Here is a 23845-nt window from a genome sequence, read left to right as displayed (position 1 = left end):
GCTGCAGTTAAGACGAGTAAGCTAGAGCTCCACGTACTAACAGAGTTGAGTGAAGAGGGCCAGTTGCTGAAGCATATGTACAGTATGATGCTATTTATAAAGTTTCAAAACATTACGAGCATGTTGTTTAGGGATACACACATATGTAGTCAAAGTCTGCAACATGCGTGGGAATGCTGAACATGTAACTCGGGATCGTGCTTTTCACGGGAGAGGGGGAGGACAGAGGGGTCAGAAGAAACAAAACAGGGACTTTAATTATACCTTAAGATTTGTTTCTTAAAAATCTTTTTCTTCTATGTTATTTATTCTTTAATATTTATCACAACAGTTGGTAAAACCATGGGCCAGATTTGGTGTGTTGTTTCTATATGGCCTGTGAGCCAAAAATGGTTTCTACATTTTTATCTTTTTTTTTTTTTTAATTGCTAGAAGGTGCATGTGCTTTCCAGACAGAGAGAGAGAGAGAGAGAGAGAGAGAGATGTGCTTCAAGGAGGTACAATCTTTATTTTTTAAAGATTTATTTATTTTATTATTTTAAATGTGACGAGTGAAAGGCAGAGAAAGAGAGAGACGGAAAGTGAGAAAGCAAGCCGCCAGGTCTGAGACTCGTGGGAGTCCAGCGCCTTAACCACTACGCCATCTGCTGGCCCTCGGCCACAAGCTTTTTTCCACCATTTCTCAGTTCATCATGCATATAAACACACTGCCAGGGATTCAAACCATGGTTGGCCATGTGGGATCTGACTCCCTTAATCACTGAACTACACAGCTGGCACGGGACCAGCAGTTAGCATAATGGCTATGTTGCTGGACGCTCACAGTTGGCACTCTGCTTTTTTTTTTTTTTTTTGAGAGGTTTTTGCTATAGGGCGCGTGCGCTCGCCAGAGAGAGACAGAGAGACAGAAAGCGAGAAATCACCCCCCAGGGGGGATGGCCACGCCGCAATCTCTTCTCCTCCATTCTCCTCTTGGGATCCTGGGCACGCACACACACACGCCCGGCATGAGTTTAAGCCACCCAGTCCGGGACTCAAACCGCAGTCAGCTACGTGGGAGTACAGCAACATAGCCATTACGCTAACTGCTGGTCCCACTTCTCCATTCTCTTCTCAGAGAATCTTGGGCATATACACAAGTGTGTCTGGAGTAAGTTTAAGCCACCTGGTCCAGGACTCAGACCACGGTCAAATACGTGGGAGTCAACGTAACCATTATGCCATCTGATCCTTGAAGTTCAATTTTCACTGTCAATAAATAAAGCTTTATTGGAACACAGCCATGCTAGTTTATTTACATATGGCTGATTTCACACTGCAATGGCAGAGTTGAATAACTGCAACAGAGACCATATGGCCTGCAAAGTCTAAAATATATACAATTAGCCTTTTATAAAAAGAAGTTTGCCAGAGGCCAGCAAGTGGAGTGCTGGTTAAGGGAACTGGACTCCCACATTGCCGACTGTGATTTTAGTCCTGGACCTAGAGGATTGCTTTCTCACTTTCTCTCTCTCTCTCTTCATTCTGCCCCTCTCTGGTTAAATAAACAAACAAACAAATAAAGTTAAATAAAATAATTCTTAAAAAAAGTTTGCCAATTTCCAGTTTATTATGTGACATATACTTTATAATGTTAAAAAAATAGCATTAAGAAAAATTCCAGAAGTGGGATCAGCAGTTGGAGTAATGGCTATGTCGCTGGACTCCCATGTAGTTGACCACGGTTCAAGTCTCAGACCCAGTGACTTAAACTCACACCAGGCACGTGTGCATGCGTGCCCAAGATTCCAAGAGGAAAATGGAGGAGAAGGGATCATGGTGTTGCCATCCCCCCTGGGGGGTGATTTCTAGCTTTCTGTCTCTCTCTCTCTCTCTGTCTTTCTGGTGAGCATACACATCTTATAGCAGAAACTTCTCAAAATAAACAAAAGGAAAAAAAAAGAAAAAGAAAAATTACAGAAGTAAAAAGATGTATAATTCTTTCATCTACCAAAACTTGCTTATTTTTTCCACATTTTCTTTCAGTCGTTGACAATAACCCCATACATTTTTATTGAAATCAGGCAAAAATATTTTGCATTCTGCTTTTTTTCTACTTTAGATCATTTCATACACTTTCTTTTTTTTGTTATAGGGGTGTGTGCTCATCAGAGAGAGAAAGAGAGATAGGGAAAGTGAGAAATTACCCCTCAGAGGAGTTGGCCATGCCACATTCTCTTGTCATGCATTGTCCTCTCGGGATTTTGGGCGCATGAGCACATATACTGGTGTGTTCTTCGAGCTGCTGGGTTTGGGACTTGGACCGCGGCGTCAGCTATGTGTGTGATTCAGCACGTTAATTACTACGCCACCTGCCGGCCCTTTATACTTTCTTTCTTTTTTCCTTTTTTTTTCTTTTGAAAGAGATTTTTATTATAAGGTGCATGCACTCACCAGAGAGACAGAAGACAGAGAAACAGAAAGCAAGAAATCACCCCCCAGGGGGATGGTCAGGAGGCAATCCCTTCTCCTTTCTCCTCGCTGGATCTTGGGCACGCATGCACACGTGCCTGGTGTGAGTTGTAAGCCACTGGTTCCAGGCCTTGAACTATGGTCGACTATGTGCAAGTCCAGTGACATAACCATTATGCCATCCTCCCCAGTGAGGATGGCAAAGTCACAATCCCTTCTCCTCTATCCTCCTCCTGGGATCTTGGGCATGCACACACACATAGCTGGCATGATTTTCAAGCCCCCCCACCTGGGACTCAAGCTGTGGTTGGCCATGTGGCAGTCCAGTAACATAACCACTACGCCATCTGCTGGCCTCCATACACCTTTTCAATGTGCTATGTAGCATTCAAAATTGCATTCTTTAGTGGTATAATATGATCCAAGCTTACAAACTACACACCATAATTTATGTAACTGACTCTTCATGTTTAATTTCTATTTGTTAACTTTTGCTTTTTAGAGAGGTTTTTTGCTATAGGGAATGTGAGCTCACAGGAGAGACAGAGACACAGAAAGTGAGACATCACCCCCCAAGGGATGGCCAAGTCCCAATCCCTTCTCCTCCATTCTCCTCTTGGAATTTTGGGCACACATGCACACACGCCCAGTGTGTTTCAAGCAACTGAATCTGGGACTTGAACCGTGACTGGCCATGTGAGAGTCCAGTGATATAACTATTACGCTTTTTGCTGGTCCCGCCTTTTCATGTTTAAACCTTTAGACTTTGGAGCCAGCAGATGGTGTGGAGGTTAAGGGGGCTGTGTCCCACATGGCTGGCTATGCGGTTTGAGACCTGAACCTGGTGGCTTGAAAAATCACACTGGTGTGTTTATGTGTGGATGCTCAAAATCCCGAGGGGAGACTGGAAGAGAAGGGATTGCAGTGTGAGTGCTTTCTTACTCCCTCCCAGCCCCACTCCCGCCCTGGCATGCGCATGTGCCTTATAGCAAACTAAACAAAACAAAAAGAACACGTCTTTAGATTCTTTTGATTTTCTTCGACTTATTATTGCTTTCAAGGCCAACTAATAGTATCGTTGTACACAGGCCTTTCCCCCTCCTTTGACTTGTTTCCTTCAAATAGATTTCTAGGGATGAAATAGCTCATCTCCCTTCACTCCCATCCCCCCCACACACACACTCTAAACACCTTCTACCCTAATAATCTCTTCCTTCTTCAGACTTTTTGCTTCTCCCTTTGCCTTCTCTAACATAACTGGTCCGTCTCAGCCCCTTCTCATTCGGCTCTTTTCAGGGATCATTTAGGTACTGTACAAGCTCTCTCGCTCTTAAATCCCAGTTCGACATAACCATCTCTCTGTCCAATAGTCTACAATTCATTGCGTGGGCTGCTTCTTGTTCTGACTTTTCTTTTCTCGATATAGAACTTTTTTTTTTTTTTTCCATGAAACACTCAAAGTTTAGACCAGTGGGAAATATTGTGTCATCAGAAAAGTCCTGATTTTTGCATAGAAAAATACATTGACTTTTCTGACGACCTAATACTATTAGTCAAAGAATTGTATGTTTTATTGCTTTGTATCCTTTTAAAAATATTTATTAAATTTTATTTAGTATTATAATTTTTTACATTTGACCAAAGAGAGACAGAGAGAGCGAGGGAATGTGAGAAAGCAAGCTACCAGGTCTAGGATTCAAACCATGGGCATGTGTGAGTCCAGAGCCTCAAACACACCACCTGCATGCCCCACTTTATATCCTTTTTTAAATTTTATTGTACTAGGAAATGATGTTGCAATCCATTTTACTATATGGAAAATGCTACAAAATATTTACAGGAAAATATTAAAAATATTCCAACAGGAAAGGCAAGATGAAATAAACGGTCTTTTCAGAAATCTCGACTCCAGCGTCCACACCACACAAGGAGTCAAAACAATAAGGAACTAAGGTCCCTTGACCACAAAATTTCAAAGAAGTGGAGAAGGGGAAGAAGTGGGATGAAAATGGTGGCGCACGAGAGGATGGGTGTGAGTAGCGCTGCTTCGGTAACCAATCTACTTAATGAAACACCCTCTCTTACATGCAGTGCATTCTCAACAAGGCTAAATTATAGGATATTCCTTGAACTGAAATTAGAAAATACCCTGACAGGAGAAATAGCTCTTTCAACTAAGTTTAATAAAAGCCTCTTTTCCCAGAACCATTGTTATGAGCAGAAGCCTGTTCTGGCATCAAAAGCTATCAAAGTAGCCTCTCCATCTCTTTCATGAAAGCGTCATCGACATCGTCCTTAGTCTCTGTACTGAGACAGGAACAGAAGGACCAGATGTGAGGGCCGCGTTGGCACAAGGTACGGCAGAATCCCCTCTGACTGTCTTTGGGGAGTAGCCATCGCCTGTTCATTCTCCCGACGCGCACTCAGTGCCGTGGGCACGAATCAGTCATCTCCGCCTTGGGATTAGTGATCTGTGGCTGGGCACCGAGGAGTGCCGTGGCTTTCCTCTCGATGGTGGCCACATTCGTCCATCTTGGGTCACTGAATCGAATTGGGTGGGATACTTAAAACCCCTGGGTCCAGCATGAGAGCTGGTGGGGAAAGTCCAACTGGGGCAGGTCCAAGAGGTGGCACCAAAAGTGGGCGCATTATGCCAGGATGAGGTGGAGGGCTATGTGGATGTGCTGGAGATGGGTATCCAGCAGGAGGGCCAGACCTGAAGGTGAGCCGGTGGGGGGGCGGGGGGCCTGCCTGGCGGTGGTCCTGAAGGTAAAGTCAGGGCAAAGGACCTCAGAATCCTGGCATCCCAGGTGGTCTCAGGAATGGAGGAGCCCCTGGAGGAGGCCCAGGAAGAAGGCCTATGGGTGATCCAGGATGCCATAAAGGTGGATCAGGCAGAGGTCCAAGAGGAGGTGGACCTGGCATGAGAGGTGCTTGTATCTGAGAGAGGAACAGACTCGGGGGAGCCTGCAGCTGTGAAGAAGCAGCAGATAGGCTGTCAGAACAAGATTCCGCTTTATGCTGTTGCTGAGATTGCATTTCTGCACCAGGAGTATATGGATCTTCATCCCAGTCCTTTGAAAAGTCCTCTGTTTCTTGTCCCTCCTTCAGAATTCCCTGACCTGCCATTCGATGCATCATGGCTTGAAGAGGAGTCAGCTCCTTTGAGTTCTTTTTCTTCCTTGATTTTCCAGGCCTATCTGAAAATCGTACACTCAGATTTGACTTTTTTTTTTTTGGCTATATAACACATATGCTTGCCGGAGAGACAGAAAGCAAGAAATCATCCCCCCTGGGGGATGACCATACTGCAATCCCTTCTCTTCATTCTGCTCTTGGGATTTGGAGCGCACATGCACATGGACCTGGCATGAGTTTCAAGCCACCCAGTCTGGGACTTGAGTTGCCATCAACCATGTGGGAGTTTTGAGCCTTAACCGTGACACCACCTGCTGATCTAGCAGACCTGACTTATTTTTCTTCATGGTTGTCTTTCTCACTATCAATCTGGTGTCCATATCCATCTCCTCACTTTCTTCATTCGGTCCGTCAGTTTCTGTCACCACAACTGTTAGGTTTATCTTGGCCCATGTCCTCAGGACAGCTGTCATCGTCACTGGTGCTGGAAGCATCATCGTCATGACCCTGTTGGGACGATATTGACATGTCTGTCTCATCTACAAGCAGGAAGATCTAGGGCAAAGCCCGCTTTACGGCCATATATCTGGAAGCCTTGAGAAGGAGGTGGGCCCGAGGGAGGGCCAGGAAGCTTTCTGCCGGGGGAAACATGCAACCGTATATCCGAGAAGAGGCAGTATAGCAACTGGCCAAGCTGGAGGTCCACAGGCTGAGGTTTCCTTAAGGATGGAGAGCGGCTGGGCACCCAGAATTGGAACGTCCTGGGCCAAGATGTTGGAAGGAACTTGGGGCACTCCCAGGAGAGGAATACTGTCCCCTTCCACATGCTGAGCGTTCTTGACAGCACCAAAGCCCCGGTGAGGCTGAGCTCTCTTCTGTTAATGAGCTACTTCTAGCTCTGTTCCTAATAAATTTCTGGATTCTCTTCTTCAGTCATAGAATATGTTCAAAGGGTTCATGCAGCTTTTACCCTTGTCTTTCAGTATTTTCTCATTTGATTGTAGCTGTTGCACTGGGTTAAACTTTGTTTCACCCACTTTTCCATGTTCAGTAAAATCTGTTTGGGATCCTCCATGTTCAAAATTGCAGCTCATACCATCGTGTGCTGTTTTGTAGGGTTTTGTTTGTTTGTTTGTTTGTTTGTTTTCTAAGAGATTTTTCCTAGAGGGCACGCACGCTCAGCAGAGAGACAGAAAGTGAGAAGTCACCCCCATTGAGGAGATGGCCACACTCCAATCCTGTCTCCTCCATTGTCCTCTTGGGATCCTGGGCATGCACACACACGCCCAACCAGAGAGGTTTTTCTTTTTTTTTTAATTTAAAAAATTATTTTATTTAATTTTATTTATTTATTTATTTAGGTTAGACCAGAGAGGGACAGAGTGGGCGTGGGGGGAGAACTGGGAAAACAAGCTGCCAGGTCTAGGATTTGAGCCACAATCTGTCACATGGGAGTCCAGTGCCCTCAACCACCATGTTACCTGCCGGCCCCCCCAACCTTAGTTTTAAGCTGCTGGGTCTAGGACTCGAACTGTAGTTAACTACGTGGGAGTCTAGCAACATAATCATTACATCATCTGCTGGTCCTGTTTTATGTTATTTAATTCTTCTGAGCTTCCCTTTGGGCGTGGTCTGCGGGGGTTCATACGTTTCCTACTCTTGGCAGATGATGTAGATCTCCCTCTCATGTTGACAATTTGTATGGTTTATTTATTCATTTAAAGAAAGAAAAAAAGCTACGGGCCAGTGGGTGGCATGGAGGTTAAGGCAGTTGGATCCCACATTACCAACTATGTGGTTCAAGTCCCAGACCTGGCAGTTTGAAAAATCACACCAGGTACATGTGTATGCATGCCCAAGAAGAGAATCCCAAGAAGAGAATGGAGGAGAAGGGACTGTGGTGTGGCCATCTCCCTTCGGGGGTGATTTCTCACTTCCCCTCTCTCTGCTTCTCTCAGGCTAGCGCATGTACCCTACAACATAAACTAAAAACAAAACAAAACAAAAACAAAAACAAAAAACTAAACATTTCTGCTGGGCTCCCTAGTCTGTAAGAAGTGGGGAGGGGATGATTCCTAGGGGCCTGCGCCTTAGCCTCAGTCAGCCACCTTGCCATGTCCCCACCCCCCACCCCCCATTTTAAGTTTGGGAGTAAGAGACAGGGACAGAGAAAGAGAAAGACAAGTACCCTCCCCCCGGCATGTATGTGTTGTGTCCCAAATCCCAATGGGATGAAGAAATAGGAGAGGGAACCAGCAGTTAGCGTAATGGCTATGTCGCTGGACTCCCACGTAGTCGACCGCGGTTCGGGTCCCGGACCCGGTGGCTTTAAACTCACGCCGGGCGCGTGGGCGGGTGTGCCCAAAATCCCAAGAGAAGAATAGAGGAGAAGGGATTGCAGTGTGGCCATCCCACCTACGGGTGATTTCTCACTTTCTGTCTCTCTGATGAGTCCATGTGCCCCATAGCAAAAATCTCTCTCTATAAAAAAATTTCATTGTGTTTTATTACAAATTTAAACTTAGATGTTTACACCCCGCTTGGGGGAGGTGATTTCTCCCTCTCTGTCAGTCTGTCTGTCTCTCTTTATGAGTCCATATGCCTTCTGGCTTATAAACAACCATAAAAGATTTTTATTAAAGCACCCTCAACAGGCCCTCACCCCACCACCCCACTCCCCCATATCTCCACCCCTACCCCTAGAATTCCAAGCCCACCAGGATCATGAGCAAACACATCCAATGTATTCAGGTCCAGCAGGGAATTGAACTGCTACCTTCCATATGGATCACACTTGCTGGGCAGTGCTGGGCCACCTAGCCAGTCTGCTCCAGTGTCCTAACCTTTCCTCTCCTGACAGCGTCTGCTTCCTTCCACTCCACCCCTTCATGGAGGTTAAAGTCTGCCAGAGATCTCTCTCTAGGGTCAAAGGCCTTTTTTCTCTATTTTTATTTTCCCATTGGAATGCCTGCTCTGTAATGATCTCCGTACTGTTCATCAGACCTTTCCTTTCCAGTTTCTACTCAGCGCTTCTCTCTCTTTTTTTAATTTTTTTATTTTTGAGAGGTTTTCGCTATAGGGCGCATGCGCTCACCAGACAGACAGAGAGAGACATAGAGACAGAAAGCGAGAAATCACCCCCCAGGGGGGATGGTCACGCCGCAATCCCTTCTCCTCCATTCTCCTCTCGGGATCTTGGGCACGCACGCACACGTGCCCAGCGTGAGTTTTAAGCCACCGGGTCCGGGACACAAACCGCGGTTGACTATGTGGGAGTCCAGCGACATAGCCATTACGCTAACTGCTGGTTCCCAGCGCTTCTCTCTTTCATAGAACTCTGTCTGCGTGGTTGGGATATGCCCATATCTTTGAGCCCACATTATTCATGTGTATCTCATTCCCTTAACTTTGCCTCTTTCCTTTTTTAAAATTTTTAAAAAATTATTTTATATCATTTTATTCATTTATATATTTATATTTTAATTTTGACCAGAGAGGGACAGAGTGTGTGTGTGTGTGTAAGAGAGACAGAGAAGGAAATTGAGAAAGTAAGCCACCAGGTTCAGAACTTGAACCGCGGTCGGCCACGTGGGAGTTCAGCACTGTTAAACACCACGCCACCTGCCGATCCCAACTTTTCCCCTTTCTAAGTAGTTTAATTCTTCTTTGAATGAAGGTGAACTGAAAGTTGGAAAGGTAGAAATGTAATAGACAGCACTGAAAGCCCCCTACTTAGAGTTTCAGAATGAACTCTTGAGGTCAGGTCAAAGACACAGGCCATACTAAGCTAGTGACAGAGATCTGTAGAGTGGGTCCATGGGTCAACAGCCTCAGTGTCCCCTGGGAGCTTGTTAGAAATGCAGAACTGGGGGCCAGCGGATGGCATGGTGGTTGTGGCACTGGATTCCCACATGACCAACTGGAGTTCAAGTCCCGGATCTGGTCTTGTCTTCCTTTCTCACTTTCTCTCTCTGACGACTATAGTAAGTTTAATAATAATAATAATATATAAATAATTCTTTTTAATAAAAAACCTTAATTAAGGGGAAAAAAAAGAAAAGAAAAGAAATACAGATTTGGAAGCTCCGGCTCAGACCTAGACTTCAAATCAGAATCGAGGCTTTCTCATAATTCAGTATGATGTCCGTGGTTCACTAACATAGGAGAAGCACTGTCTAGTAGAACAGTAAGGGCCTGCCACAGAGTGCTTCCATCTAAAGGGCTCCAAGAACCTCTGAGAACCTTGAACCAGGGACTTTTACTCCCAGTCAGGCAAAGGTTGGGTTTTTTATTTTTATTTTTTATTATTATCATAATCTTCTTTATATTACATTGGATTACATATAACTTTACAGTGTTGATTTGATTCATTTCCTGGTTAGGTACGGCCTCCCTCCCTCATAAGTCGATACCCATGTGTTCCTCTGAAGCGGCAAACAGTATGAAGAAGAGGCCAGCCTGTTCCTGAAGGTGGCCGGGGTGGCTGGATCTCACATGACTGGCTGTTCAGTTTGGGTCCCAACCCGGTGGCTTGAAGAATACACCAGGCGTGCACTCATGTGCCCAAAATCCCAAGAGGAGAATGGAATAGATTGCGGAATGGCCATCCTCCTGGGGGTGCTTTCTCTTTCTCCCACTCTCTCTTTCTAACTCTCTCCAGTGAGCACATTTGCCCTATGGGGGGGGGGGGGGGGAAGAAAATCTATTTTTCTTTTTTTTTTTTGTTTGTTTATTTGAAGAAAATCTTTCTCAAAAGACTAGCACTGTTTTTCAACTCAGCATACAGGCAAGCTTACAGAATCTTTGGTAAAGTGAATGTATCTTACTCGAGTTAGGAAACTTCATCTCTATAAGCTTTCCCAGCAAAAACTCTGTATGAACAACATCGAACCCAAAGATAAGAAGTATTTGTTTTTCATTCCCTCACTCAGCATTTACTAAGCACCTACTACGTGCCAAACACTACCCTAGGTGCTGGGAATACATGAGGGAACAAAACGAACCCCCTGCCTTGGTGGAGTTCACATTCTAGGGGACAGAGGAGCAAACAAGTACATCATTTGGGATGTAGTGATAGTGCTTTAAAGAAAAATTGAGTAGAGGACATGCTACTTAAGGTGGGTGGTTAAGAAAGGCCTCTCCAAGGTGTGGACATCCGGGAATACACCTGAGTGAAAGGAAGAAGCCAACCACCTGGGTATTTGGGGAAAGAGAATTGCAAGCAGAGGACACAGTTCATGTAAAGGCCTTGAGGCGAGAACATGCTCGGAGTGTTCGAGAAATGGCATAAAGACCAGTGAGTGTGGCCGGAGATAAGGAGATAAGGCTGGAGGGGCAAGGGAGAAATAAATCACATAGGGTCTTTAAGGAGCTAGGATTGTGAGCCAAGTGTGTTGGGAGCCATGGCAAGGTATCAAGCAGAGGAATGATTTGAAATGATGCATATTTGTAAAGGTTCTCTGGCTGCTGTGTGGGAAATAGACTGCAAAGGGGGAAGAATGCAAGCAGGAGGCCTACTAGGAGGCTGCTATGAGGGTGCATGGGGTTTAGAAGAGGGTGTTCATGGTGGCGGTGGTAAGAAAGGGTCCAACAATCTTGACTTGCCCACCAAATACTACTTCGAAAATGATCACCAGGTGACAGGAGTGCATTGTGGTACATGTCTGTTTTCTTAGGTGGGAAATGGGCTTAGACATAGGAAACAAAGAGTAGGAGTAAGAGGGCTTCTTTGGGTTGAGCAACGTATACAGCATCCCCTGGGAATCAGTGTTATTTAACATTTCACAAATGATTAAGAAAAAGGAATACTTTGAGATACTTCTAGGTACACAAATTAGGCTTCACTTTCCACACCGTAAAATGTCAAGTCAACAGGGAGCAACTTCTGGAACATTTCGAAAGCTGTAAGCCGCAAGGTGGCAGGTGCCTTGCACCTGGACAAGTATAAGACAGCTCGCATAGGGGAAGGTAATTCAGATGATAGCTTTAAGGCAATGCCTGCCAGTGGCCACCAAAGAAAGGGGTGTAGAAGTCACTGTAGATTATTCCTTGATGACATCATCTCTTCTGAAGTCCAAAAGCCCAGCAAAACTTCTGGCTATCCAGTACAAAGATAAACCATCAACCTCAACGAAACCTCAGGACTTCCCTCTCAGGGCTCAGGGCGTGGTGCTGGTCACTGCATCTTGAGAAAAAGAAGGACCAGGGCCAGCAGTTGGCATGATGGTTAAGGTGCTAGATCCCACAGAGCTGACTCTGTGGTTTGAATCCCAGACCTGGCAGCTCAAAAATGCACTGGGTGCATGTATGTGTGTGCCCAAAATCCTAAGAGGAGAATGGAGAGAAGGGATTGCTGCATGCCCATCCCCCCTGGGAGGTAATTTCTCACTTTCCTTTCCCTCCTTTCTTGGGTGAGCACATGCACTCTATAGGAAAAACGTTAAAAAGAAAAAAAGAAAGAAAAGAAAAAGAACAGAGAAAGACAGGTAAAACGGTTAAAAGAACAGAGAGGCTTTTATTCTACAAGTTAAATGCCCAAAAAGAAGGTAAGACTAAAGTCAATAGAAGTATGAAAGATTTAGAAAGAGCAAAAATAGCCCTTTTCATAAAATCCCGTAACTCTGGAATTAGGGAGTAGTGTCTGTATAAAAAGAAACCATTGGGGGACATATAAAAGAAGGTCTCTCTCTTTTTTTTTTTTGGAGAGGTTTTTCACTATAGGGCACGTGCGTTCGCCAGCCAGCCAGAGAGAGACAGAGAGATAGAAAGTGAGAAATCACCCCCCAGGGGGGATGGTCACACCGCAATCCCTTAAAGAAGGTCTCTTTTTAGACTGAGGACCCTTTAGTATTCTCCAAGGTGTGTAAGGACATGTGATAGCAGTAAATAGGTTGGGGACTGGGGCTTGAGGACAAACAGCCCACCTCCAGTGTCCTTTGGTTGGAAAAAAACAATTATTCTGGACTGGCTCAAACTTTCTCCTTTCCCCAGAGTCATCATGGAATACAACCACAGAAACTCAAAAAGCAAAACCACCCTAGCAAAATAGTCAATTAAGTAAAAATATTAAATTTCATTCTCCGTCAAAATTAGATTAAAAATACATTTTTATTTATAAATAAATCATAATAATAAAGAAAGGGAATTAAGACTGTTTGTGTGCAACCTTAGTCTTTGTGATTCAGGCCATGGAGACGTGCTATGGGCTTAAAAGAAAAGGTACCTGGTTATCTGAACTGGATTCATAAAATAGGAACATTGGCTAACCACTGTTGGTCAGCCTCTAGGTTCTCACGGTCAGAAAATAAGTGTTAGGGATTGAAACGGATTAGATCATCTGAACTTCACCCACAGCACAAATCCTTCAATCGTGTTCAGTTAACAGGGCGGAGGGAGGTCTCTGACCCAACTGTCACTCCCGGGTCGAACAGTTTAGGAGCCCTGGGCTATGGGGTCGTCCTTCTCAGAATGGAAGAGGAATGAATGTACGAATGAATGAAAGAATATATATTCAGAATGAGGATGGGGAGGAAATGGCAACCAATACAAGGACCTTACTTTTGGGTCAAAGATGTAGGTATATAAAGACATAGTATGCTCTCTGCTTCCAAAACAGACTCGGGAGCCTCACTCCGTGTCAAGCAGACCGCGCGTTTTCCTCCCGAGCAGAGGTCTCACTTTACCTGCTCTCTCCCTCCCGGGTGTAGCAACTTTCAGCCCCGCCTCCCTACTCGTCCAAGCTCCGCCTTCCGGGTCCACCTGCGCGCCCAGCCCCGGACGTTACCGTTCGGCTTCAGCGGCCTGCAGGATTCCGGCTTCCGATTGGTCCACCCGGCTACAGCCTGCGCAGCCCACCAATGGCAGTGGCGTTGGGTGGGGGGTTGCCCACATCCAAGATGGCGCCCCCAAGAGCTGGGAGCGGGTGACCGGCGGCGGGGAAGCGGCCTGGGTTGGCCCTCGGATTGCGGGGTCCTGGGGGCGTCTCGCCGGGCACCCCCTGGCCCACCCACACGGCCTTCCCGGGGCCAGAGCAATGGCCGCCGAGAACAGCAAGCAGTTTTGGAAGAGGAGCGCCAAGCTGCCGGGGAGGTGAGCCCAGGACGCTGAGAGCAAGGATTGGACCAAACCCTTCCAGATCTTAATCCCTAAATCCCGCGGGCCTGGGGCGCCACCGAGGCCAGAAGACTGGTTTGGGGCACCCAGGCTAGAGAAGCTGGGCTGCCTGGTGTCAGCAGGGCAGCTGTCAGGCAGAGGAGCGGGCAGCGAGCTTTGGGGACAGCTGGGTGTGGGTGCAGACTCGGGGCGGAGGTCGCAGGAGGGGGAACCTCAGCAAGGAGGTGGCTGAAGACCGAGCGAGGATAGCGGAGTTGGATGAGTTGCCAGCGTGGGTCCTAGGCTCAAAGGGCCATACTCATAGCCGTTTCCCACTCTAAGGAGAACTCCCTGTCGAGGAGAGTGGGGGTCTCCACCACACACAGGTGGTTGCTTGTATGAGAATGTCCCCTTCCCTTGCACCCCAAGCTGGGGAGACTCCTTCTCCAGGACTCCAAAGGGTTCTGGTGGGAGTTTGGGGGTGGGACAGGAAAAGTGAGGACAATTCTCAAACCCGACCTTACTTTATCTTGAGAGGGCCTTTTCTTATTAGGAATTATGACAAGGTGACCACAGAATTGGGGTTAATTCCTTTGGCATTTTTAAGGATTTGGCCAACCCCAGGTGACCTCTTCCTCCCCTGCCGTGTAATGCTCTTCTTGTTCAAATGTGTTCAGTTCTTTGATTCTTCGGTTGTTTAGTTGGAGACCTTTTAAGCTACTTTATTTTTTATTTGTTTGTTCTTTTCGTTTTGATGTATGTTGAGACAATTAGCAATTGTGGTCCACCAATCTACTGTTGGTTGAGCTTTAATTTGTTTTGGACAGAGTCCTGAGAGGTGGAAGGGGGAGTGTGTGGTTTCAGAGTGAATTTAAGACTTCTGCCAGCCTCAGTCCACTGGGTGATGAAATTTACGTTTAGTTGCGCTGTGCATGCTACCTTTACAAATGGATTCAGGTCTTTTTGTGAAATAATCCTTGGAATTTGAGACTTTTTTTTTTAAGAAGCAAGAAATGAGAGTCAATAGTTGTATATAACAGCCTTATTTTGCTTAGGATCCTATCAGACATGGAGAGTAGGTGGGAATCATCTTTTAGTGTACGTATTAAAATGCTACAGAGGAGTGCAAAGATATCTTCAGATGAAAGTTCTGCAGAATTACAGGGGTTACTACTAGTGCTAGAGATGTTCTGTGTTTTTGATAAGCACCACTTCCTGCCAACTGATTCCTTTTCCTTCCTGATGTAGTGAGCGCTTCAGTTGTACTAAACACTGTTCTTTGGGGTTTTCCATAGTGAGATCATTACATTTTGACATCCTAACATTTTATACAGAATCCGTGGGAAAACGTTTATATCAGGAAGCAGTATTTGAGAGGAGTCTTCAGTTTTAAGTTTCTGGCTTCTTTTTTTCATTTTGAAGACTATTATAAAGGGATAGAAAAGGGAACTTCTGTGTTCAAAAAGACTTGGGTTATGATTTGGGCTTTTTTACCTGTGTGTCTAAGGATAGATAATTAACTCAGTGTCTTTAGGCCTCAGTTTCCTTATCTATGAAGTGAGGGATAAAAATACATTCCTTGAGACCAACAGTTGGTGTAATGGTTACATTGCTGGATTCCCACATAGTGTGCGGGGTTTGAGTCCTGGACCCAGCAACTTAAAACTCATGCCAGGCATGTGTGCGTGCATGCCCAAAACCCAAGAGGAGAATAGAGAAGAGATTGCAATGTGGCCATCCCCCGCGGGGAGTGATTTCTCACTTTCTGTCTCTGTCCCTCTCTGTCTCTCTGGCGAGTTCATGCGCCCTATTGCAAAAATCTCGCTTAAAAACAAAACTTTCCTCAGGGTTACTATGAGGAGTAAATGAAACCCCCATTTGTTAAAACAAACAAACAAACAAAAAAAACCCCTCTGTAAAGAACCTAGGACAGGCTTATTGAGCACGTTCTAGTTGCTCAGTAAGTAGTACTTATTAATCTTACTGTTATTATTAGAGCAAGTAAGCATTTAAATAATGTTTCTCTAATCCTTACCTTAGTACTATTTATTTGTCTTCATTGTTGTGAAGACATTTAAATGTCACGCATCATAAAAGTGTTCAGTATCTTGCTTGTTTAGGAGACTTATTCAGAGTCAGCAGGTGGCATGGAGGTTAAGATGCGGGATCCCAGGGACCAGCAGTTAGCATAATGGCTATTTTGCTGGACTCCCATGTAGTCGACTGCTGTTTGCGTCCCAAACCCAGTGGCTTAAAACTCACGCCAGGTGCGTGATGATCTTGAGAGGAGCATGGAGCAGAAGGGATTGTGGCGTGACCATCCCCCCTGGGGGGTGATTTCTCGCTTTCTGTCTCTCTGTCTCTCTCTGTCTGGCGAGCGCATGCGCCCTATAGCAAAAAAAAAAAAAAAAAAAAAAATGTGGTATCCAACATGTCCAACCAAGTGGTTTGAATCCTGGACCTGGAGGCTTAAAAATCACATTGGAGGGACTGGCAGGTGGCGTGGTGGTTAAGATGCTGGACACTCCCACATGGCTGACCATGGTTCAAATCCTGGACCTGGTGGCTTGCTTTCCTACTTTCCTCTTTCTCTGTGTGTCTCTCTCTGGTCAAATAAAAAAAAAAAAATCACATTGGACATGTGTACCCAAAATCCTGAGAAGAGACTGAAGGAGAGGGATTGTGATGTGGCCATCTCAGAGAGACAGACATCTCTTTGTCTCTCTCTGGTCAAATAAAAAAAAAAAATCACATTGGACATGTGTACCCAAAATCCTGAGAAGAGACTGAAGGAGAGGGATTGTGATGTGGCCATCTCAGAGAGACAGACATCTCTTTGTCTCTCTCTGGCAAGTGCACACGCCCTACAGGAAAACTACACACACAGAAAAAGAGAGAGCATGAGAGAGACAAATGTGTCCAGCTGTGTGGTTTTGTTTATTCACTAATTTATGTCTTGCCGGAGGGTGTGCACACTCACTAGAGAGAAAGGGAGAGGGGAAAAGTAGCCCCTGTCCCTGTGGGGCCTGGGCACACTGCAGTCCCTTTCCGTCTGTCCATCCTGTTGGGACTTTGGCCATGCATTCATATACGCCCACTTTGATTTTTTCCCAAGCCATTGGAACGGGGCTCAAACTTCCTCAGCCACGTGGAACCTGTTGGTGGCTTCCCTGACGGTGAGGCCCTGAGGTTGGCCCCAGCTGTGTCGCTTTTAGTAGGGACCAGCTGTGAGCCCCTGGTTGTGGAAGAAAACAAAGGTTCTTTTAGACAGGAAGAGGCTTTGATTCATGGAAACCGTTAGGGCTTTTTTTTTTTTTTTTTTTTTGAGACAGAAATTTTACACCTGTACATTACAGAACTTTTACATCTGTACTCTTCAGTTCTTAGAGAATAAAAACTTTTTCTTGGGTAGGGAAATGACACAAATTACAGTGTACTAGGTTGATAGCAACCTAGAAGTGAAACTTGTTTACTCATTGCAAATTGAAGGGTTAAAAAAAAAAAAGCAATGGCAGGTTACTTTTGGATTCTTTGACTGTGATCCAGCAACCTTAGTGACAACAAATGGGAATTTTACTAAGTAAATAAACTAAATTCAAAATGAAAGAAACATTCTTTTTTGAAAATAACAGCTTTGGGTCAGCCATGATATGGTGGTTTAGGCGACTGGATCCCAACTGACCAATACAGTGATTTAGGTCCTGGACCTGGAGGCTTGAAAAACATGCCCTATGCATGTGCATGCATTCCCCAAATCTTAAAAGGTGAGAGAAATGCAGAAGGGATTGCCACACGATCATGCTCCACTGGGGGTGCTTTCTCTCTCTCTCTCTGGCAAACACGTGTGCCCGCTGGCAAATTAAAAACATAACAAAACAAGAATAGCTTTATCGAGACATAATTCCCACGTGCTGGGTGCTTGTGCATGCATGCTCCAAATCCTGACAGGCTGGAGGAATGGGGGCAAAGGAATGGTGACGTGGCCATACATCATTGGGGGGTGGGGAGGCTTCTTTCTGCCTCTTTCTCTCTGGTGGGCACATCTGCCCTCTGGCAATTAAAAAAAGGTATACAGTGAGATCTAGTATATTGATCTGTAGTCTAGATGGTTTCGTGCAATGGTCTACTCCTTTCAGATCATTTTCATCACCCCAAAAAGAAACGCCAGACCCATAAGCAGTCCCTCCACATTGCCCTCGCCCTCCAGACCCGGGCAACCCTGAATCTCCTTTCTATGTATTTACCTCTTCTGGACATGTCCTATAACTAGAGTAATACGAGGCCTCTTGTGATCGACTTCTTTTGCCAAGGAAAACGTGTGCAGGCCCATCCATGCCGTGGATGTGTTCGTACTTCATTGCTTTTCATGGCTGAATGAATTTCCATTGTGTGAATGTACCATGTTTTGTTTAGGCGTGTTTGCTGGGGTTTTTCGAGTATATATAGGAGTGGAATTGCCAGGTCCTTTGGTCACTTGATGGAATTAAACGTCTTTTTACATTCTCAGTTATTTCCAAGGACTTTATGTACCTAATACATCACATGGTCATTATATTGATGCCTAGGAAGATAGGAGTATGTACCTTTATGGTTAGGAGTGCAGATGCAGGAACCTAACTGCCTGGGTTCAAATCCTTGTTCTGCTACTTTCTAGCTATGTGACGTTTTGGAAGTTAATTAGCCTCTCTGTCTCCTCATCTGTAAAATGGGGTCAGAGTATCTACCCAGTGAGACCGTTATGAGGAGTGAATGAGAGAATATAGCAATCAGGAGGTACTCGGATCAGCTATGGTGCCGGTGCTAGAGGATTGTAGCTCTGATTTTTGTTTTCTCTCTTGCTTTAGTTTCTAAAATTGAAATTGAAAAACTGATCAGTGGTATGTCTGCAGCCCCAGTGAGTCCTGGGCGAATGGGGGAAAAATACTCGATCACCCGATGTTAATTAAGCAGAGGGTTTATGGAGGCACACAGAAGCCTAACGCTGGGCAGCTGTGGCTAGCAAGTGTTAGTGATGGGCAGTGAGATTTTGAGCAATGGTTCTCAAACTTCAGTGAGTCACTTGGGGGCCTCATCAAGACGCGTGTGGCCAGGCCCCATATCTAGAGCTTCTGATTCAGTAGGTCTAGGGTAGGGCCCTAGAGTTGAGTTTTTTAACAAGTTCCCAAGTGCTGCTGCTGGCGGCCTGCAGCCTGCACTTTGAGAACCACTGAGAAAGGAGCCCTGAGTTAGGCTGAAAGAGACCTGGGTTCCAAGGCTATGGCTTTTGTTATATGGCTCTTAGTTAATGTGTCTTCACTTGGCTCTCCAACGGCTGTCAGTTTTAACATGTGGACAGAAATCATGATTTCCACCTGTAGAACTGCTTTTTCTTGGAGAGGTGTTTTTTTTTTTTTTTTTTGCATAGGGGGTGGGGGGCGCCCAAGCAAGAAAGTGAGAACTCACCCCCTGGGGGGGGGCGGATGGCCACGCCACAATCCCTTCTCCATACTCCTCTTGGGATCTTGGGCACGCATGCACACACGCCTGGCGTGAGTTTAAACCACCGGGTCCAGGACTTGAACCGCGGTCAACTACATGGGAGTCCAGTGACATAGCCATTACTCTAACTGCTGGTCCCATAGAACTGCGTTTTCTATCTCACTCAGTGGTCCACCGTCCACAAGTTCCTCAGGCCCACATCCTAATGTCTTTGATTCCTCTCGTCCCCTTCCTGCCACATCCAGTTCATCAGTAAGTCTTGTTGGCTCATCCAATCTGAGCCGTTCTCTCCACTTTCTGATCCCTGGATCAAACTGAGCCCTTTCTTGCCTGGACTTCTGTTGCACCCGCTCTGCCACTGTGGAAATCTTCAAAGTCTTCCTGCTTCTCTTCTTGCCCCTGTATAGGCCTCTCATTTGTAGTTAGAATAAAATCTGAATTCTCTAAGTCTTCCAGGCCCTTAATGGTGAGAAAGATTCACCACATTAAGGACTTTGATCTGAATCCTAAGAGCAATGAGATGCCATCTGAAGATTGGTGGGTGGTGTGACCCAATCACATCTGCATTTATAAAACTATTCTGGCTGCCTTAGGGAGAATTGCTTGGACCGGTGTTTTTCACTGGCCATTATGGGTAGGGACATACGATTGGTCTTTTGGTGTGTTCATTCTTGGTTGTACTGGCCTGTAGGCTGTTTAACATCCCTGGTGCCTGCCCACTAAATGCCAGGAAACCACCAGTCATTGGAACAAACACCCTGCCCACACATACATAGACATTTCAAAACACCTTAGCCCCACCCTCCGTCCCTGAGGCTCAGTGAGCATAGGAGTTGAGCTAGGAGGCTGTGGCGGTCAACAGGGAGAGGCGGGCAGCAGTGACTTGGACGAGGGCCGTGGCAGAGGAAATGGAGAGTGGTGGTCAGGTTCGAAGGATCAGCACGGCTTGGTAAATCATCACGTTTCTGGAGTGAGGCAGGGCCGGAAGGAGGCGCCAAGGTGTCATTCCCAGTTTTCTGACTCCCATGGTCAGGTAGATGGTGGTGTCACATCATCAGAGAACCGTCTTCAGGTTGTAGGGCGAAGTACTCCACGCTCGATTGCTTTCTCTGTGAAATCAGAGGTCTGGGTTAAGTGACCTCTAAGGCCCTCACCCGTTCTGAGGTCGAGTGTTAAGTTTAAGCTGGGCCAGTCGGTACTTCTCTTTCACCCAGTCACACGAGCATGATTGGTTGATACAAGATTTAGGGGCTGAGGGTGGACTCTTCTGTTCCATGCTTTTGACAGCAGCGGATTGCTGGTCCTGACCAACATCTGAGTGTCATAAGATGACAGGAAGTTAGAGCTGGAGACTCAGACCACTGCAGAGAGCGCGCTGAGCCAGAGGGGATGCAGGCGTTGGCCTCTTGGTCCAGTGCTCGCTCCACTCTTGCTTCCCCGTTCCGTTCCCTGAGTCTCTGCTAAAATGAAGACACCCTCTGTTGCAGCAGCTTGTCCGGCCTCAGGGTGTGGAACTTTCTAGTGAAAGATGTGGATGAGACTTGGAATAAGAGACAAATGTGAGCATGGCTCATTCCCACATTCTTACTTCATGCTTGGAAGGACTTCTTCTCTTCAAGCAAAATGTTTATTGTTAAAGTCACAGAAATTTTTATCAGAATAATAACAAAGTTGAGAAAAGTATCAAATCCCTTGAATCATTTTTTTCAACTTTTTTTTTTTTTTTAAGAGAGATTTTTGCTACAGGGTGCGTATTCTCGCTGGAGAGACAGTGAGACAGAAAGTGAGATATCACCCCCCAAAAGGGGATCTTTGGTATGCAAACCCATGCACCTGACATGAATTTTAAGCTGCCGGGTCTGGGACTTGAACTGTGGTCGACTATGTGAGAGTCCAGCGACATAACTATTATGCCATCTGCTGATCCCAAATTCCTTGAGTTGTTTAGGCACCCGTATGTGTTTAACTAAAACCTTCTCTCTCCTTTGCTCATTTTTCCTAACGTTAATGAAGCTGACTGTAGACAGCATAATGGTCCCAGTCTAAGCAGGTTCATTACAACCTATTCTTGCCTTAAATGTTTTCCTGATAAAGTAAATGACTAGAAGATACTAAATTATCACCGGAGCTGCGTAGAGTCCCAATTCTGGAAGCCTTCCATGGAGTAAGTGTGTGAACCCGAATCAGTTGCCAACATGTTTGGCGTTTAAAGCAGATAGCCCCATTGTCATATTTGCTCTGGCTCCTCTGTCAGCACTGAACAGAAATGTGTTGACTTTTCCTACCATGGCTTTTGCACTGTTCCAGCTAGGTTAAACAGCCAGACTGGTACCTTCTGGGGTGTTGACTTTATGAAAGAGGACGATGACATCAACCAGGACTTCTGCCACGTTTTTCTCAGTGCCTGCACATCCTGTGGCCTTCTTTTCTCTGCATTTGCGGTGTGACTTCTCTGAGATGCAGTGTGTGAGCCTCTAGGGTTTTTTGTTTGTTTGTTTGTTTTTGTTTCTTTTTGCTTTTTAAGAGAGATTTTTTTGCTGTAGGGCATGTGAGCTCTCCAGAGAGAGAGAAAGTGAGAAATCACCTTCCCCTCCAGAGGAGATAACCATGTCCCAATCCCTTCTCCTCCATTCTCCTCTCAGGACCTGGCACGCACAAGTGCCCAGCGTGAGTTTTAAGCCGCTGGGTCCAGGACTCGAACTGCGGTCAGCCATGTGGGAATCCAGCGCCTCAAGCACTATGCCACCTGCTGGCCTCGAACCTCTAGGTTTTAAGTCTAGTAAGAAGAGAGTCAAGTTAAGCGGAGGCGTGGGTTTTGTAGACTTTCAGGCTTCACTCACTAAGTATTGGTGAGAAGAAAATGGAGGAGAAGGGATTGCTGCATGACCATCCCCCCAGGAGACGATTTCTTGCTTTCTGTTTCTCTGTCTCTCTGGCAAGCACATGTTCCCTACAGCAAAATCCCTCTTAAAAACAGTATAGGGGCCATCAGATGGCGTAGCGGTTATATCACTGGACTCCCACATGGCCAACCATGGTTTGAGTCCCTGGCCCAGTGACTTGAAACTCATGCCGGGCATGTGTGCATTCGTGCCCCAGATCCCAGGAAGAGAGTGGAGGAGAAGGAATTGTGGAATGGCTATCCCCCGGGGGGTGATTTCTCACTTTCCCTCTCACTGTCTTTGTCTCTCTCTCTCTGGTGAGTGCAAGTGCCCTAAAACAAAACCCTCTTTTTTTTTTTTTTTTTTACAAAAAAGAGGATAAAAAGTAAAAAGAAACTAGATTTGGAATTTAGATTCAGGTAGGCACTCACCACCTAAGAAATAAGTCATTATGGAGCTAGGGGTTGGCAGGCATGGTGGTTAAAGCACTGGTCTCCCATATGGCTGACTATGGTTTTTTTGTATTTTTTTTTTTGTGGGGGGGAGAGGTTTTTTCGCTATAGGGCACGTGCGCTCGCCAGACAGACAGAGAGAGACATAGAGACAGAAAGCGAGAAATCACCCCCCAGGGGGGATGGTCACGCCGCAATCCCTTCTCCATTCTCCTCTCGGGATCTTAGGCACGCACGCACACGCGCCCAGCATGAGTTTTAAGCCACCGGGTCCAGGACTCGAACCACGGTTGACTACGTGGGAGTCCAGCAACATAGCCATTATGCCAACTGCTGGTTCCCAATGGCTGACTGTGGTTTGAGTCCCAGACCTGGAAGCTTGCTTTCTCATGTTCCCTTTCTTTCTCTCTCGGGTCAAAGTAAAAAGTAATAATAACAAATTAAATAAGTAATGATAATTAATATTTTTAAAAAGGCATTATGGAGCTGAAACCTCTGGCACATTCCCTCCTCCCTTCCTGGGAAGTCACTCTGTTGAATCTGGCAATTTTCATATGCGTCTTTGTTTTGTTTTAATTTTGCAGAAGAGTGTGTGCATTTGCCAGGGAACGAGGAAAAGTGAAAAAGCATCTCCGGCCGTGCACACACATGTGCCCCGGTGTGTTTTTTCATGTGCCAGCTCTGGACTCAAACAGTGCAGTTGGCCATTTGGATACAGCGCCCTTAACCACCACACCACTGGGCTGGCCCCACATTCAGTTTTGGTCTCCCGCCCTTTTTTTTCATGATCAGTTATTTAATTAGGTTCTTGGCAAAAAATCTAGAGCACCAATTTGCGAAGATCAACTCCATAGCCCTGGAGTTGAGGAACAGCTTTGATTTTTGGTAAAATTTTTTTTTTTGAGAGAGATTTTCACTGTAGGGCGCGTGCGCTCGCCAGACAGACAGAGAGAGACATAGAGACAGAAAGCGAGAAATCACCCCCCAGGGGGGATGGTCACGCCACAATCCCTCCTCCTCCATTCTCCTCGCAGGATCTTGGGCACGCACGCACACGCGCCCGGCGTGAGTTTTAAGCCACCGGGTCCGGGACACGAACCGCGGTCGACTACGTGGGAGTCCAGCGACATAGCTGTTACGCTAACTGCTGGTTCCCTGATTTTTGGTAAAACTTGTGAGTCCACAGCTCTCTGATCAACCTCGCGCTGCTCTGAAATCTCGTATTCTCCTTCTCTGTGTCGAAGATCTCACCTGCCTGGTGTCCGGCTTCCGCAGTTCCTTTTTCCTGAAGTAAGCATCGGTGAGGTGCTTTGGGATTTTTACTTTGCTAATATCAATTTCGTGGAGGTGGCC

At 45.9% G+C, this 23845-nt stretch overlaps 3 protein-coding genes and 1 pseudogene across 3 annotated transcripts in view; 1 reads left to right on the top strand and 3 right to left on the bottom strand.

Annotated features, from left to right (window-relative positions):
• TMEM217B (transmembrane protein 217B) overlaps nt 1-13191 on the bottom strand; it is a 61953-nt gene extending 48762 nt beyond the window's left edge. Inside the window, exon 1 of the mRNA XM_014587864.1 lies at nt 13147-13191. The gene's annotated coding sequence lies outside the window, so the exon portion shown is untranslated. The remainder of the gene's footprint in view (nt 1-13146) is intronic.
• TMEM217 (transmembrane protein 217) overlaps nt 1-13360 on the bottom strand; it is a 48582-nt gene extending 35222 nt beyond the window's left edge. Inside the window, exon 1 of the mRNA XM_014587861.2 lies at nt 13272-13360. The gene's annotated coding sequence lies outside the window, so the exon portion shown is untranslated. The remainder of the gene's footprint in view (nt 1-13271) is intronic.
• Nucleotides 4698-7277, bottom strand: LOC102477866 (WW domain-binding protein 11 pseudogene; annotated as a pseudogene).
• A 118-nt stretch (nt 13361-13478) lies between the features above and the next one.
• TBC1D22B (TBC1 domain family member 22B) overlaps nt 13479-23845 on the top strand; it is a gene marked incomplete in the record, with an annotated part of 102702 nt that continues 92335 nt past the window's right edge. The window contains 1 exon segment of the mRNA XM_014587860.2: nt 13479-13677. Coding sequence (XP_014443346.1) covers nt 13622-13677 — 56 coding nt within the window.

This window comes from Tupaia chinensis, unplaced genomic scaffold, assembly GCF_000334495.1.
Source record: "Tupaia chinensis unplaced genomic scaffold, TupChi_1.0 Scaffold000238_1, whole genome shotgun sequence".
NCBI lineage: Eukaryota > Metazoa > Chordata > Mammalia > Scandentia > Tupaiidae > Tupaia > Tupaia belangeri.
The sequence above is the reverse complement of the archived record's forward strand: the minus strand, read 5'-3'. Positions and strand labels throughout refer to the sequence as shown.